Raw genomic sequence first — 16,140 nt, 5'->3', positions numbered from 1 at the left:
CCCTGCTTCTACATTGGCTGCATTTGGTTGGTGTTACAGCTGGTTGTGGACAAGGCTGTCTTGTCCACTACACTGCAAGCGCACTGTGGGCAGGGCTCGTGATTTGCCTCCGGATCTCCCAGTGCCTGGCAGAGAGCCTACAAATAACTAGAGAAAATGACAGAAATAAACGTAAAAAAAAAAAAAAAAAAAAAAAAAAAAAGCTAAAGAAGGTCAGACACGCAAGGAGAAGGGCCAGAAGAAAGGTTTCCTCTGGAATCTCAGCCCGGGGCAGGGGGGCGGAGCTTGTTTGGGCCGGGGTGGGGCCTGGATCTGGGGCGGGGCTTGGCGCGAGTCCGCCCCGGTCCGTCTGCGAACGTGTTCCCCTGGCTCCGGCCGCGCGGAGTGGTCCTAGGGGCTGGCTTCAGGCTCCTCCGAAGCCTGGCGGGTCCCGGGTGGGCACCGAGATGCGCTCCCTCCTCTGCCTGTTCCTGGTCTTCGCTGGCTGCACCTTTGCCTTGTACTTGCTGTCGACTCGACTGCCCCGCGTACCGACACGGGGCTCCTCCGAGGACACTGAAGGCAGGTGAGTGGCGGGGACTCAGGTTTGGGTCACAGGAAAGGAGCCAGTTTCGAGGATGGAGTCTGGGAATTGGAAATAAGGATTCCCGGAAAGTGGGTGATGCGGTTGAGAATTGGGGTTCAGTTTTAGGACAGGTGATAGGGGTCTGGAGCCTGCGGCCGGTTCCTTTGGGGTGGTGATTTGCGTAGGAAAACGCTGCTCTTTACGCCAGGCGGAGGCTGCTCGCACGCCTTTGGTCTCGCGGTGGCTTCACCTGCCTTTTGCGTTCCCATCGCTTTCCCAGGCTCCGCCCTGACTCCTATTTGGAGCAGACCCTCGCCCCTGTTCAGACCTGCAGCCCTTTTTTCACGACTGCTGTCAGTGTCCCTCCATTGTCCTCGCTATCCACCTCACTTAGGTCTGCCCTTGGGACTTTAAGGCAGTCGGTCTTTAGGTGAAACGTTTGATGGACAACTTTAAATTATTCAGGAATTAATTTTAGAGTCTGCCCGTCTTCCTGACTGTCACCGACTGGGTGAGGCAGGAGGCCGTGTAATATCTACCAGGCTGGTTTGTCGTGAGTGCTCTGCTGTTTGTAAAGTTCATGGGAGTATGCCTGGCACAGCATCGCGTCAAGGATGTTACTGATAATCTGAATATTAGGACAATTGTTTCAGTTACTGTATATTTTTGCTTTAGCTGGGAAGGCTTTGCTGTGGGTGTCAGATATGCTAAGAAACATTTTGATGAGAACTAAGAGGGTTTGCCAGTAATTGACCATGGATGGATTCAAGGGTTGTTCAGATAGCAGAGACAGAGCAGCCTTTGCACTGCAACCCTTGTACAGGACTCAGAGTGCATTGAGGACCAGATAAAGAGCAGGGTGAAAAAGCAGGCAATCGGAAAGGGTTAGTTTCAAGATTCACATATTATCAGGAGGTATGTTTATGGTGCTGGACAAATATACTTTCCCAGAGAACCTTTAATTTGCTTGTTACTGTCTGATAAAACAGCCATTTTACCTAGAAACTCAAGAGCAGGGTGAAGTTTGAACTGTCCTTGGCCTAAAGTTTGTGGGGGAGGGGGTGCTCCTTGAAAGGAAGGCAAATTAGGACATTTAGTACTTGCCTGGTAATTAATCCATTTGCTTCTTAAGACTAGATCATAAAACCTGAGAGCTGAACAGGACCTTAGTGATTACCCAACAGCAACACTCATTTTTCAGATAAGGAGACTGAGGCCCAGGGACTAGGCCAAGATCACACAGCTGGATAGTAGCAGAGTTCAGATGCTAACCCAGGTCTCTTGCTTCCAAATCAGGGCCCTTCCATCTGCTTTGCTGTGTTGTATCTGGTTGCCCATCATCTGGAGCACCCATTGTGTGTGTTTCCAGAAGACCAGATGATGAGCGCATGTATACACTTTGGAAAGACAACACCATAAATGATTTTCATAGGTACTAGGTTGATCTAGACTCAAGTTTCTATCTGCTTTTCCAAATCCCCAGGTCACTGTGGTTCCCCTCTGACTTGGCTGAGTTGCGGGAGCTCTCCGAGGTCCTGCGAGACTACCGGAAGGAGCACCAGGCCTACGTGTTCCTGCTTTTCTGCAGTGCCTACCTCTACAAGCAGTGCTTTGCCATCCCTGGCTCCAGCTTCTTGGTCAGTGCCCCGTCCTCCATCTGTGCCTGTCAGGAAGCCACCTTCTGTCTTTGTAGAAAGTCCCTTAGACTTCAAGTCACACAGTTCAGAGGACAGACTACTGTGACTACCATTGTTTGACAGCTTCCCTAGTGGTAGGCATTGCCCTAGTTGTTTCAGCTGCATGACCTTATTTAATGCTCCCAACAGCCTTATAATGGGGAGAGGTTGAGTAACTGTCCATGGGGACAAGGCGAAGAGAGGGTGGGGCTGAGGTCAGAGCCCACTTCCACCCAGCCCCAGAGTCTGCCTTTCCCCTCAAATATGCTGCTTTTGTTTCTAAGGCACTGAGAGCTATGGAGCACTGTTCCTCAGAGAAACACACGTGTGCCCTGTACTGCGTCATCTCTTCCCCTCAGAGCTCCTGTGATGCTGTGCGTTTTGGCACTGTTTTAGATGAAGAAGCAAACGCATTAAAGGAACAGCCAGGAAAAAAAGTCTGTTTTTAGGGAGCCCAGGTTCTTCTGATCAAGGCCCCCACCCCCCCAAAAATCTGTTTTCTTCATTAGTTTGTGGGTTCCTGAGTTCCTTGAAGGTAGGGCCTGTTTCTTATTCTCAGCCCTGGTATTCCTTTGCCTGGCACAGCAAAGTGCCTTCATAAGTGTTTGATGAACAAATGCAAGTTGTTCGTGGTAGTGTTAGGCTGTAGAGGATCGAGAAGTTTCCCTGGTGTGGAGAGGACAAGTCATTCTGATTTTCCAGGTGGCCCCTCTGGAGCCAAGTGTCAGACCTGCTTGTTCTCTGGCCGTTGGATGCTACTCATCAGTTGCCACTGCAGGTTACACAGAATAATCTGTGCTCTCCTCCCAGCAGCATTGTGAACTGGTTCACGTAAATGTACGAGGATGTGTATGCTAGGGCATGGGGTGGGTTTGAATCCCAGCTGTGTAACCATGGGCAAGCCTTTTAACTTCTCCAACCCTGTTTCCTCTAGGTTTGTGTGGGATGATTAAATGAAACTGGGAGTCGAGTGGCTGGCACGGTGACAGTGCCTGGCACACAGTGGTCCCCAAGCACTTGTTGAATGATTGAATAAGGAACAGGAAGTGACGGAACAGGAAATCCTGCTTCTGTCTCCTGCCCCAGCATCTTTTTCTCCTGCAGGCTTAGGCTGGATCTGCTTAAGCAGTTCCTTTGTTGGAAACAAAGAGAAGCAAATGTGGCCATGCCAAGAGAGACAGGGGAGGTGTGTGGTGTTTGAGGTCAGGGGCTGGCTCCTCGGGTGCCTGCCTTCCCACCTGAGCTGATCCCTGTTTGGAGCAAACAGCCAGCTGCCACCTAGAGATGAACCTCGTCTCTGCCTTGTGTGATCTTGGGCACAATACTTAATTGCTCACGTGCCTCTCACCTGTAGAATGGGATAAGGATAGTTATGACACAGGGTCATGGAGAGGATTGACGAAGGGTCCCACCTTTGGCAGAATGATGTTAACCAGCCAAATTACATTTAGGAAGCATTGGCTCACTTTGTCATTTTTGTTAATCTAAGGCTTTTTTGAATGTCACCTAGATCTCTGGTCAACATGAAACCTTCATCATTAGCATACCACATCGATGTAATTCCAGCACAAAGCAAAGAGAGATGTTTTATTTATTTATTTTTAAAGATTGTATCTGTTTCTTTTTAGAGAGGGGAAGAAAGGGAGAAAGAGAGGAAGAGAAATACTGATGTGAGAGAGAAACATTGAAGGGTTGCCTCTCGTATGCACCCTGGGCTCCGACTGGGGACCGAACCCACAACCCATGCGTGTGCCCTGACCACGGATCGAACTGGCAACCATTAGCTTTATGGAACAGTGCCCAAGCAAGTGCACCACACCGGTCAGGGCAGAAACAAGACATTTTTTATATAGTTTGTGTGGTCTTATTGAGGGAAAATTCATGGTTGTGTTCATTTAAAATGGTAAAAATAACTTGTGAGCTTCAGTTCTGCCTTCTCGAACACCCGTGTTTGCAGGACATACCACAGCCCACGCGGCAAGCTGGGTGCTGTATATTCCATTTTCTCATTTAATTCTCTCCTGCCCTCTGTGGTTTTAATCCTCATCCCTGTTTTATAGGTGAAGAGAGCAAAGCTAGGGTTGTGCTTCTCGGCTCTTGGAGCACTTTTCATTCTTTAAAATGGGAGTTGGGTTTTGGCCAGGAGGGTGGAGGGAACCCATGGCTCTATTTTTTTTTAAATGCTCACCAGAAGATGTGTTGATTGATTTTAGAGGGACAGAGAGGGAAAGAGCGAGGGAGAGAAAGAAAAAGAGAGAAACATTGATTGGCTGCCTCCCACACGGGGATCAAACCTGCAACCTACGTATGTGCTCCAGCCAACTGAGCAGCCCGGCCAGGGCAACTCTTCTGTTTGTTTGTTTTTTTTAAGATTTTATTTATTTATTTTTAGAGAGGGAAGGGAGGGAGAAAGAGAGACAGAGAAAGAAACAAACATCAATGTGTGGTTGCTGGGGGCCGTGGCCTGCAACCCAGGGATGTGGCCTGACTGGGAATTGAACCTGTGACACTGACTCTTCTGTTTTGTTTTTTTTTAATTGAATTTATTGGAGTGATATTGGTTAATAAAATTAAACAAGTTTCAAGTATACAGTTCTACAGTACATCACCTGTGTGTTGCATTGTGTGTTTACCCCCCCAAGTCAAGTCTCCTTCCGTCACCATTTATCCCCCTGGAACTTGTGACTCTCGACTTCCGGGATGAGGTGTCTGGCAGCTGCCTGGTGTTCTCTCGGCTGAGGGTTTGTTTTCTTTGCAGAACGTTTTAGCCGGTGCTCTCTTTGGGCCATGGCTAGGGCTTCTGCTGTGCTGTGTGTTGACATCGGTGGGTGCCACGTGCTGCTACCTGCTTTCCAGTATGTTTGGCAAACAACTGGTGGTCTCCTACTTCCCTGATAAAGTGGCCCCACTGCAGAGGAAGGTAAGAGGAAGCAGTACCTCTGAGTGCTGGACTCCCATAGAGTCACCTGATGGCCCTGAAGAGGGTGAGGGGCAGGGATTTCCCAGTGTTCCTCCGCTCTGCTTCTGGAGGCCCTAGAGGTTCTTTTAATGGCTCCAAGACACACAGATGTGGGATCAAATCCCAGCTCTGTCATTATCAGTTCTGTGACTTTAGGCAAGTTCCTGATGTCTCTGAGCCTTAGGTATCTCTGTTTTAAAAACAAGGAAAACAGTCTCTACCCTGGAGGGTTGTTGGGAGGTTCAGGACAGGGTATGTAAAGTGTTGAGAACAGGGCCCGGCACCAGCAGGCTTTAGTACCTGGACACTCTTACTGCTTTCTTAATGGCCTTGTCTTCTTTGGCTACAGGTGGAGGAGAACAGAAACAGCTTGTTTTTTTTCCTACTGTTTTTGAGACTTTTCCCCATGACACCAAACTGGTTCTTGAACCTCTCGGCCCCGATTCTGAACATCCCCATTGGGCAGTTCTTCTTCTCTGTTCTTATCGGTAAGAAGCTGACAGAGTGAACGGGAGTCTTCGAGTGGCCGTGCCGGGGGCCTGCCCTGGGTTCCCAGCCACCCGGCGTGGGCCCGGCCCTGAGAACGGTGGCTCCGGAGGAGCGTCCTCAAGCCTCACTGGCTAAAATCCTGATTTCTACTCAGGCTTCAACAAAAAACCTTATCAAAATACTTTCAGAAAAAATAGGACTGTTGATTCCACCACTTTGTTAGTACCTGCTGTGTGCCAGGCACCGCACTAGGCCCTGGGATTAGGGCAGCCATCTAAAGCATGGGACTTGGCCCGTGGTGGGTGCTCAGTAAACACTAGCGGGAAATTCAGGGTTGGAGTAAGGGTATGTGGACAGGAGAAATGGCGGAGACGAAGGAAAGGAACAGAGCAGAGGACTTCCTGTCTGGCTTTGGCCCCTCTTGTAATGAGATCTGCCTTAGGAAGAGCTGGGAACACCGAAGTTCCTCTTACCTTCTGACAGTTGTGTGACCTTCAGCAAGCCACTCACCCTCGGCGGGCCGCTAGGCCAGATGAGGGGCTGGCATGGAGGGGAAGAATAATCAGGGCTTTTATGTCAAACATAACAAATCTGCGGTTGAGCAGCTGCTATTAATAGGGGATTCTTGAGAGAAATTGAGATCTTAAAAAGAAGCAAAATCTACCACAGTTGATTCTGGTCATATCAGGTTTCATACAGAGTCCCTCAGTTAGCAGCCTGCAATAACTTAGGTGCCACAAAGCTTGGCCAGCCCCTGGACACCAGAGTCCCGGGCCCCCTCTTACACGCTGTGCAGTGTTGAGTGGTCTGTGGTCCTGGGGCATCATCTGCAGAAGAGGGGTGGAGTGTCTGGGGGTCCCAACCCAATCCAAGTGTGCAGGGGAGAGGCTTTTAAAATGCAGGCTCCTGTGAGAGGCTCTTCTTTAAGAAGAGGAAGAAGGAGAATAAAAAATATGAACAATAAAGTGGCAATAGACACACATTTGTTGACAATTGAATTGAAAAAAAAAAGGACAAGCAGAACAGAAACAGACTCACAGGTATAAGAACGATTTGATGGTTGTCAGATTTGGAGGGGGTTGGGGGGACTAAGAAGGACAAATGGGCTGTCACAGAACAGCCCTGAGGATGCAAGTACAGCTCAGGGACTGGTGAGCAACATTCCAATGACTATGGTGCCCCCTGGGTGCGAGATTTATCGGGATGATCGCTTAGTAAGTTATATAATATCTAGTCATTGGTATGTGTACCTGAGACTAATATAATGATGTATGTTAACTGAAGTTGAAAATAAAAAAAGATAAATTTGGAAAAAAAAATGCAGGGCCCTGATGCTCTACTGGATCGGGGTGGAGCCCGAGGGCGTGTTCTCATCAGCTCACCAGAGGGCAGTCACGCCCCCATGCCCCCAGCCCGTCTGGCCCCCACGCAGCCTCCTGAGATCCAGGGGATCTGATGGCCTCTTAGAAGCAGCACAGAGCAGGAAAAGGGGCACTTCTGTGGAAGTGTTTGTTTCCACGTGAAGCGTGCCATAAATCTCATGCTGGAGCCCCTCCTGACTTGGCTCTTGGGTGCTCAGAAGCAGGTTTGGGACCCGCCTCTAGCAAATGGGTGGGCCTTATGCGTTTTTGTTCTAACTGTACTCCCTTGTTTTATTCTTCACTCCTTTTGTTTTCCCAGCTAAGATCTTTTTAATCTTACTGTAGTGTATATATTTTTGTAAGCCATCTCAAAGCAGGTGTATGTGGAAAGTGAAGAAAGGAGGGGGAAAGTGGAGGAGGAGTGAAAGAGGTAACAGGTTAATGGGTCAGGAGCTGGGGAGAAAGCCAGACCTGGGGTCCCTGCTGTGAATTCCTGGTGACCTTTCTGAAGGGTCACTGTTCTTCCTCTTCCCGCTCCTCCAGTAACGGCTGTTCCCTTTCCCCCTTCCAGGTTTGATCCCCTACAACTTCATCTGCGTGCAGACGGGCTCCATCCTGTCCACCCTCACCTCTCTGGATGCGCTTTTCTCCTGGGGGACTGTCTTCAAGCTGTTGGCTATCGCTCTGGTGGCTCTAGTTCCTGGAACTCTCATTAAAAAATTTAGTCAGAAAGACCTGCATTTGAGCGAAACAAGCAACACCAATCATCTAAGTAACAGAAAGGGCATGTGATCCGGGGCTTGGGCGCTGGGCCCCTGTTGCCCTTGTGTGTAGCGGGTGCGGTCCTCTACAGCCTGTCACTGTTTTTTTGTCACCCTCAACAGGTGGTTTGGACAGTGTTCGTCTGTGTGCAGTGTCTTGTCATAGCGGACACTGCTCTAGAAGGTGAATTATACCAGGTTTAGTAAGACACTCTGTCAAATGGATAGCCTCTTAGAAAATCGTTTATGTTTTATCGACAAGGAACTCGGGGAGGTCTGCTGTGTTTGCCTCTTGCCAAGCCCTGAGCCACGTCGGGGGAGCATGCTGGCCCTCCCTGTCCAGAGCGCCTCTTTGCAACGTGACAGGGTGTTGTGACAGGTGTTCTGTTAAGTCCCTGGTGTGTGTTACTAGTGTAAATGATGGCCTGTGAATCCGTGTCACCGACCTCACTCTTCATCTTGTTAGTCCTGCGAAGAGTGTTTCTTCTGCACTTTTTTGCTGATGACCTACCTCTTCCGTAAACCAAGGGGAAGATGCCACCAAACTGCTTAGCACTTCCGCGTGCCCCTCAGGCGCGGTGACTTCCGTGACGCCCTTTGTGTCCAGGCACTGGTGTCCCCGTGTGTCACGTTTCCTCTTGGTGGCACGTCCTGACAATCCCAGTGATTGCAATCCCCAAGACAGACAATTAAATATGAGTGGAGCAAACTCTGTATTTTATGGATTTGGTCGGGAGAAATTCCTGTCCACCTGGACAGTGCAGGGCCCTTGACTCACCCAGCCCAAGTGGCCATCAGTACATTTTCTATTATGTGCTTTCTGGGTGGCAAGCCCTTCTCCGCCCTGCCGGGGGATGGATTCAGTGCCTCAGACACGAGCTGGTGTACCCTCCGAGTGCTTTTCAGTTTGTCATTTGCCAAGAATAACTTGAGGAATAGTGACATTTTATCTTCTCATTCTGAGAGGAAAACTTGGGTTGGGGTCACGTTGTTCTGTAGTATTTCAGTTACCTATAGCCGCCGTTGCTCCCTGAGGCAGCATCATTGAATTGGCACAGACCTGGGTTAGTACTTCCCAGGCAGAAGGACCTCCGCACCTACACTGACCAGCTCTGGGATCCTGTCCCCTGCGGGATAGCTCCGTTCTCACCAGAACTGTTGCCCCTGGGCACGGTCTGCTGGGTGTTTGATTTGGCTTGGCCAAGAATCTTGCCGAGGCTTTAACCTAGGCCACATGTTCAACATGAATTCTTGAGAATGAATTCCCAAGCATTGTGTTTCGGACTCATATGATCCAAAACAACAAAAACCACAACAAAGCCACAACAAAGAAGTGTTGCTTTAAAAGAAGCTTGATAACAAGGGTGGGATTGAAGAGGAGGCCAACCAGACTTTGGAATCTGTTGCTGTGTTCCCGGAGGAGGGGAAGGGAGGGGGAGACAAGGAGGCTTTCCACACTTTTCCCTTCCCTGGGATCCTGAGATTGGTCTCCCCCCCGCACCCCCCATAATCTTGCAACAATGTGCCTTAGCAGTTGTGAGTTTACAGGCAAAGCAATTTCCCAAATAAATGGATGTAAATGTTCCGTGTAGTGTGTGTATGTGTGTACATGTTGCTAACTTTGAGTTCCCCTTGCCAGTGGGGATCAGGATTGGCTGAAAATCAGACGCTCTGAAATGGTGTTTTAGGTCTCCCAGGATAAATATTTTTTGGAAGCCAGATTTTCACGTTGACCTTTTCCCTCTCTATGCTCACTTTATAGTGGGGTTGCTAATGCTTAAGAGCTATGAGATGGGCAGGAGGAAAGCCATAGGCGAGGAGCAGCGCGCCTACCTAGGCCATGCCCGAATAATCGGAAAGAGACAAAACAAAACAGTGGTGGTCTCTTCCTTTTGTGGGTGTGTCTAATGAAAGAGCCACAGGAATGGCTTTCCAGCACCTATTTTTTTCTGGCTACATGAAACCCAGTCATGTAGTCTTTCTTTCCCTAAAGTCCTGATAAATGCTGAGATTTGTGAAGGCAGCTCCCAGACCACAACCAGTGCCTTAAAGAAAAGATGAACAGCCCTGACTGGTGTGGCTCTGTGGATTGAGTGCTGGCCTGTGAACTAAAGGGTCACAGGTTTAATTCCCAGTCAGGGCACATGCCTGGGTTGCAGGCCAGATCCTCAGTAGGGGGTGTGTGAGAGGCAACCCCACACTGATGTTTCTCTCCCTCTCTTCTCCCTCTGTCCATCTCTGTCTAAAAATAAGCAAATAAAATCTTTAAAAAATAGATGAACAAAAAACAGCGAAAGACACCTGTCGAATTCCACATGTTTGCTTTGGTAGTCACTCTGCTCCTATTGCTGTACAGTCAGTCGTTTGACAACGGAGTGGGCATCAGAGACCAACACAGTGCAGGCAGGGGACCTGTCAGTACTGGACGCCACAGGGAACCCAGATGAGGGGGATGTTTTGAGACTTTACCACAAGAATGAAGTTAAGTGCTCCAAATTGACAGGGAACTCAAATTATTGCAATAAAAAATTAAAGTGAGTCTTCCCCTTTCCGGAGCCTGAGAAACGGTCACTGGAGGTAAAGAGCTGCCCAGGCGATGGTCAGTGAGGCACGTCTTCCTCGTAGCTTGCACGTTACGATGCGACCACTGGAGGACCCTGTCTGCCTGGTCTCAGGGCAGCAGCCAGGGGCCAGCATTCCCCTGCGCTCCATGAAGTAGCTCTTGGGAGTAGGTCTGAGTCTGCCAGAAGTTTCTGTACAGATGCCTTGCCACTTGCTTGGGGGTTGGCTCTGCGTGAAATCCTGCCATCACGCTCTGGTCACACGACACATCATCAAAGCCTGAACACCTTTGGGGTAACCCTCGTCCTCAGAGCTCCCCTCTTCTGCCACCTGTCCCTCAGAAGTGTTCCAGGTTCCATGGGGTCCTCTACTCGGGGGCCTGGAGTACTGGCTGAAACATGCAAACAAGCAGACTGTGGATACCTGTGTACTAGTGTGTGAGTTTGGGGATATCGGGGGTGTGGATATACTACAACATTTATTCTATGAAATCAGCAAAGAACATCTTGCTCCCTGGCAAGTCACTGAATTCACACTGACAGCACAAGTCAAGGTCTTAAAAAGAGAACGTTGCATTGTTTTGGTACATTAGTCTCACAAAGTGAAAGGAAAAAGCAAGTAACTGGAACTTAACAGACTGTATTAACTTTCTGTTTTGGGAGGGTGAGGGAGGAACATGCTTCTTTAACGCAATGAAATGATGTAAATGAAGAGACACGTTTTGGAATTTAATTCATCAGTGGTTGGAGGTTATTTGATTTGGACTGGAGTCTAAAAGGGCAGCGGGTGGAGTGGAGCGGTGCTGCCCCCTGAGAGCAGGAGGGTGGGGATCCCTAAGGAGAACAGGGGTGTGATCCTGTCCTTTCCCACCAGGGCTGACTCCAGATCGCAAGCCACCTTCTGGAAGTTAATTGCAAGCACACCAGTTCTCATGTGTGGTGGTTGTGGCTCCCTGTGCTGTGTTGTGAGAGGTTCTGAGGCTGTGCCCAGGCTCAGCAGGAAAGAATATGGTGACCAGTAAGTAATGCTGGTCTCCTGTGTTTGGAATAAGCATAGGTTGCTGATGGTTGTATGTGGTAGTGTTTTGGTTTCTTGCTTAGTGGCAAAATATAAATATATAAATAAATAAATAAATATATATATGTATATATATATGTATATACACACACACACACACACACACATAAAACCTCTAAAAGCAGAGGCAGAATCACTAGGTTTCCAAGTATTATGTTCAATTTTGGAGAATTCAGTTCCAGGAACTTCAAGTAGGAACATTTTAAGGGGAAAACGGGAGACATGGGGGATGGGGAAGAGGAGTAAATCATTTGCCCAATAAGGACGCATGTGCACCGAAAGGATGTCCGTGCTCCACGCTGGGGGAGGGCATTTAAAATTGGGTTTTTAATTTTACCAGGAAACCCCAAAGCCATCAAATCTATTACTTTGGGTACAAGGGAAGTTTAGCACAAAGAGGCCCTGAAATGGATGTCCAGTACTTACTGAATTCTATTAAAAACATCCTTCATTTTTGAGGGGTGGATTTGTTGATGCTAAAGTTTTAGACTATCTGCACCTCACGCAGGCCAGACCAGGTCATCTTACAGCAGAGCCAGCATCTCCACCTTCCTGCGGAGGTGCTCCCGCCGTCCTGCAAACCGGTCCAAACTTTAAGCTCCATTATAATTTCAAGCAGATGCAGGCTTCTCAGTGTGTCTGCTAAGCAATTTTTAAGAGGAATTGTTATTCAGCGTACATGATCTAGAAATAGATGGGAATCAGAAGCAGAGGTCTATCTGCAACACAAATGAAAACTCGTTATCTTGCAGTCGGGTCACAAACATGCAAAATGAATGTGGACATTCATCCCAAGGGGGTTAAATTTTCAGTCAATTGTGAACCTTAAAACCACAGTCCCCTGGGGTTCCTTAAAGCACTGTTGCTCAGTCGTCAGGACTGAAGAAGTAGCTCTTGTATTCCCTGAGCTACTGACTCCATGCTCTTTGGGTGACCATGGAGTCCTCAAAGAAACACACCAACTCACTACTCTCCTGGTGACCTCAGGCAGGCAGGAAAGGGCAGGGCTGGGACGGAGAGGACATTTCTCTTTTTAACCTAAAGACCCTGTTCTTCCCTGAAGCCTCTAGTCACTTCTACTAAAGAGTAAATAAAAATGTTTAGTGCGGAACTTCATTCAACTGGTGCTGATACGGCGAATGACTGAAGATTCAATGCGGTACACTCCCCTAGCATGCTCACACCAGTATGTCCAGATAGGTATACGGTGTCACCATGACAACAGTGAAGAAGGGAAATCAAAAACTTATCAGAAGCAGGAGGTGTCAGGTGGGGTTTTCTGGGAAGATCGTGACTGAAAGGTGTCACGTTTCTCTTTTGCCAACATAGCTGGGCAAGAACCGGACTGGCTGAAGTGTCAGCGTGTCACCTCGGACGGAAAGAGGGCGCGGAGGGGCGGCCCCTCTGTTTCCAGAAGCACCGACCCAGAGAGGCTCACGGCACTGTGTGGTCGGAAAGCAGGGCTCTTCAGGGTGGCACTTTTCCAGCCCTACGAGCTTCTAAGTGGCCAAGCTGCCCTGAAATCTCTCTAGTCTTGTTATAGGATGACATAAAAATATGTATATATTTTCTTTTTAGTTTCCCTGCTACCCCCAACTAGGAGAAAACAGGTGGGTGTGGAGGAATCTGGCAGGGACAAGAGGACAACTCTGCCAGCAGGTGTCGGAACTGCCTAACCCACGGGCCCCATGCAGAAATCCTCCAGGTCCGTTCCTCGCAGGGCATTAAATAACTCTCTTTTGGCTTCTAGTGTAGTCTCATGATTTTATTTCTTAAGAAACTTGAGAAAGGTTACAGCTTTTGAACTCTTTGTCCATCCACTCGGCCATCTGCCCGCCCAGGCGCTGTCGGGGGAAATCGGAATCACCACGCAGCCACCAGGCTCCGGGGCAGAACGCGCGTCCTCGGGTGATTGTTGCGGAACAGAGAGGACGAGGGGTGTGCGTACGGGGGGCACGGGAGAGCTCCCGAGGGGCAGTTCCATTTTCATAAAAATCATAAAAATTCGTGGTAACTCATGGTTAGCAATAAACACAATCATTGTGCTACATTGTAAACCACACCTTCTGATCGACAGAAAATGAGAATAATTATTATAAAATAAAATAACAATGATAATAATGCCATAACTTAAGATCTTTCATGTAGTCCAGCTACAGAATTTATACAAAATGGAATAATTTAACGCAAACAATACTGCTCTCTGTATAAGTTAAACATTTTTCCTTCATTTTCCTAAGATCTATAAATTATAGACACTAAATTTTAAATTAATATCTCAACATAAATTGTAAACAAAAGGAGGGGTCAAATAAGCAAAAGGAACTGCTCTGAATTCCCTCCTGCCTTTCCTGTTCGGCCGATGCAGCTCCGTCCGCGCAGGGAATGGTCTGTCCCTGTACACGCAAGTCTGCCCTCAGGGTGGGCGTGCTGCTGTGCCAGAGTGCGGCCGCCTTCTGCAGATCTGAGCCTGGAGGCATTGTTTGACAGAGACAGGAACTAGGCCAACACCTGTTTTTGTGTAAAATTCTACAGAAAAATTAGCTTAAAGCTGAGGTACCGTGGAGTACTTTGGGATGCTTTTCAGAGCCCGTGACCCTGGACGGGAAGGACCTCATGCCTTGGGCCAGGCGACATCTTCCTAACTGCTGCTCAGCATCAGCTGTTCTTCCCACGAACTGCCCAATCCAATTATTTAAAACTGTACTGACCCAAAGAGAAGGAAAATGCATTTTACAAATAGCATTTAACGAAAAATGCTATTGTGGTGGTGGCTGGGGCAGGTGTTGCCTTTTGCAAGGTTGTTTATTTTGCCTTTATTCTGATAGCGGTAGCCAGGCACTAAAGCTTACAGGATAGAAGGAGTTAATGAGTAACACCAGGGTTTGGTTTGGGATTGGACACCAGGGAGACTCACACACGTCCTAGCTGCCTTCGAAGTCTGTTCTCCTGTTTGAATCAATACGATTCTAGTAGACAAGCGACCCGGTTCCAGAGAGGGGCGAGTCCAGCCTCCCCAGAAGCTGGCACAGACTTCGCACGTGCTTCTCTGACACCGATGTCAGTTTCCGTTTTCTCTCGTCCCTCTCTCCTCTGCAGCCCTCCCCTCTTCCCTGATCGAAGTGGTCAACGGGTGGAAAGGAAATGGCTACAAGAAAATGGCACATTGGTCAAGGTAATGACAATGACAGCATGTAAAAGGTATTTGAGGAAGGTTTGACTCTATCTGTTAAGTCCTTGCAACCAAATGCTGCTTAAAAGTTTAAAAAAATGAAACCAGTCCTCACACACACAGTTTTCTTTCCCACCTAGAGGCAGCCCATGGCCTCAGAGACCCTGGGTGCAAGTATCTGGTCACCAGGCTTTTCTAGGTCATTTCCATCGCCCATCAGATGAGCTGGTCGAATCTACTGTGGCCTGATCACAGGTTACCTGGGGTGGCTTCTCCCTTGCTGTTCTTGTTTCCTAAAATGCTCAGCATGTCTTGCTCTGGCTCTTCTTCAGTCACTCTGGTCAAAAGAACTGGTCCCCTGTTCGAGTAGCAATAATACATCTTGGCCCCACAAATTCCCAAGAATGTAGCTCCTAAATTCCACTGGTCTTTTTCTCCTTTCTTTCTGTCTCTTTTTTTGCAAGAAATTATTGTGTCTCTTTCTATATATCATATATAGTTCAATCTTTACAGTACAAAGTGTTAAAATGTCAAACAAAAATAAATATCAATGTTACAGTAGCTAGAATATTCAATAAAATAGATCCCTGCCATTCTTGATTGAAATGTTCAGTGAGACTTAATCTCATTTGGATATTTTTTTCCAGAGATTTGTGAAGTCTCATGTTCCTGTTATTGCAGCTCATTTCTAGGGATAAGAAAGATGGGACAGCTCCCTTCCCAGACTGAAAAAGCAGGGAGAGAGCGGGAAGAACCGGGGGTGGGGCGGATTTGCAATGCCAGTGCTGTGGTGACATCCTCGGGGTGGGCGCTCCCTTGCTACCACGTGGCAGAGCTGTAGTGCTTGCTGGTCCTCACGGTGGCGTCAGAACACTCCCCATCTGAAGAGTCGCAGTCCGATTCTTCAAACTGCATAGGATTCTGCGAAGTCAAGACAGAATAAAACCATAATTCATCTCTGCAGCTGCTCAGCAAACGTGTATATGGAACACCTCCCACCTGACAGGCACTGGGCTGGCGTGGTGGTGAAGGGGACTACAAAGATGGAAGAGACCAAGTCCCGTCCTTGTGGGGCTTACGGAGAAAAAAGAAACCTAAGGTGGTGACTGTGATGATGACAATGATGATGACAATTTTAGTAGTGCTGCCACAGCCCCATTATATAGAGTTGACTCTGTTCCGGGCAGTGCGATAAGTGCTTGAGCTCTATTAATTCATTTAACCCTGACGACACCCCTATGACACAGAGGCTGTCATCATGCCCAGTTTACAGATGAGAAAACTGACCTGCCAAAAAGTTAAGTGGCTTGCCCGACATCACACAGCAGTAACTAGTGGAAAGGCTGGGGTTTGCACCTAGGCAGACAGATTCCAGGGCACACAATTTCAGCCACAGTGTTATCCTGCCTCTTGAAAGGCAGTACTGGATACAAACTAAAGTGTTACATGTGCTCTGATAGCGTCAGCGGGGGACAGTGGGGACATGGAAGAGGGAGGCTCACACCCTTACCCTGACTG

The 16,140-nt window shown here is 48.3% G+C and overlaps 2 protein-coding genes across 5 annotated transcripts in view; one reads left to right on the top strand and one right to left on the bottom strand.

Annotated features, from left to right (window-relative positions):
* The first annotated feature begins 328 nt into the window (after positions 1 to 328).
* TMEM41A (transmembrane protein 41A) lies at positions 329 to 9,396 on the top strand. The gene is made up of 5 exons (XM_028505319.2): positions 329 to 565; positions 2,049 to 2,202; positions 5,000 to 5,161; positions 5,550 to 5,688; positions 7,622 to 9,396. Exons 1-5 carry the CDS (start codon positions 447 to 449, stop codon positions 7,840 to 7,842), a joined length of 795 nt encoding a protein of 264 aa, XP_028361120.1. The 5' UTR covers positions 329 to 446; the 3' UTR covers positions 7,843 to 9,396.
* A 3,806-nt stretch (positions 9,397 to 13,202) lies between these two features.
* MAP3K13 (mitogen-activated protein kinase kinase kinase 13) overlaps positions 13,203 to 16,140 on the bottom strand; it is a 148,663-nt gene continuing 145,725 nt past the window's right edge. For all 4 annotated transcript variants that reach the window (XM_028504452.2, XM_028504453.2, XM_036017799.1 and 1 more), the window contains one exon: positions 13,203 to 15,543. In XM_028504452.2, the coding sequence (XP_028360253.1) occupies positions 15,442 to 15,543 (102 nt within the window). In that variant the 3' untranslated portion in view covers positions 13,203 to 15,441. The remainder of the gene's footprint in view (positions 15,544 to 16,140) is intronic.

The sequence above is a fragment of the Phyllostomus discolor genome, chromosome 2, assembly GCF_004126475.2.
Source record: "Phyllostomus discolor isolate MPI-MPIP mPhyDis1 chromosome 2, mPhyDis1.pri.v3, whole genome shotgun sequence".
Lineage (NCBI taxonomy): Eukaryota > Metazoa > Chordata > Mammalia > Chiroptera > Phyllostomidae > Phyllostomus > Phyllostomus discolor.
This window is presented reverse-complemented; position numbering and strand designations above follow the sequence as displayed.

Excerpts from the sequence above, each read along its gene's own strand:
- TMEM41A (XM_028505319.2), top strand. The coding sequence starts at position 447 with ATGCGCTCCCTCCTCTGCCTGTTCCTGGTCTTCGCTGGCTGCACCTTT. Across the intron at positions 2,203-4,999 it reads TCCCTGGCTCCAGCTTCTTG|AACGTTTTAGCCGGTGCTCT; the intron begins GTCAGTGCCCCG and ends TTTTCTTTGCAG. Across the intron at positions 5,162-5,549 it reads TGGCCCCACTGCAGAGGAAG|GTGGAGGAGAACAGAAACAG; the intron begins GTAAGAGGAAGC and ends CTTTGGCTACAG.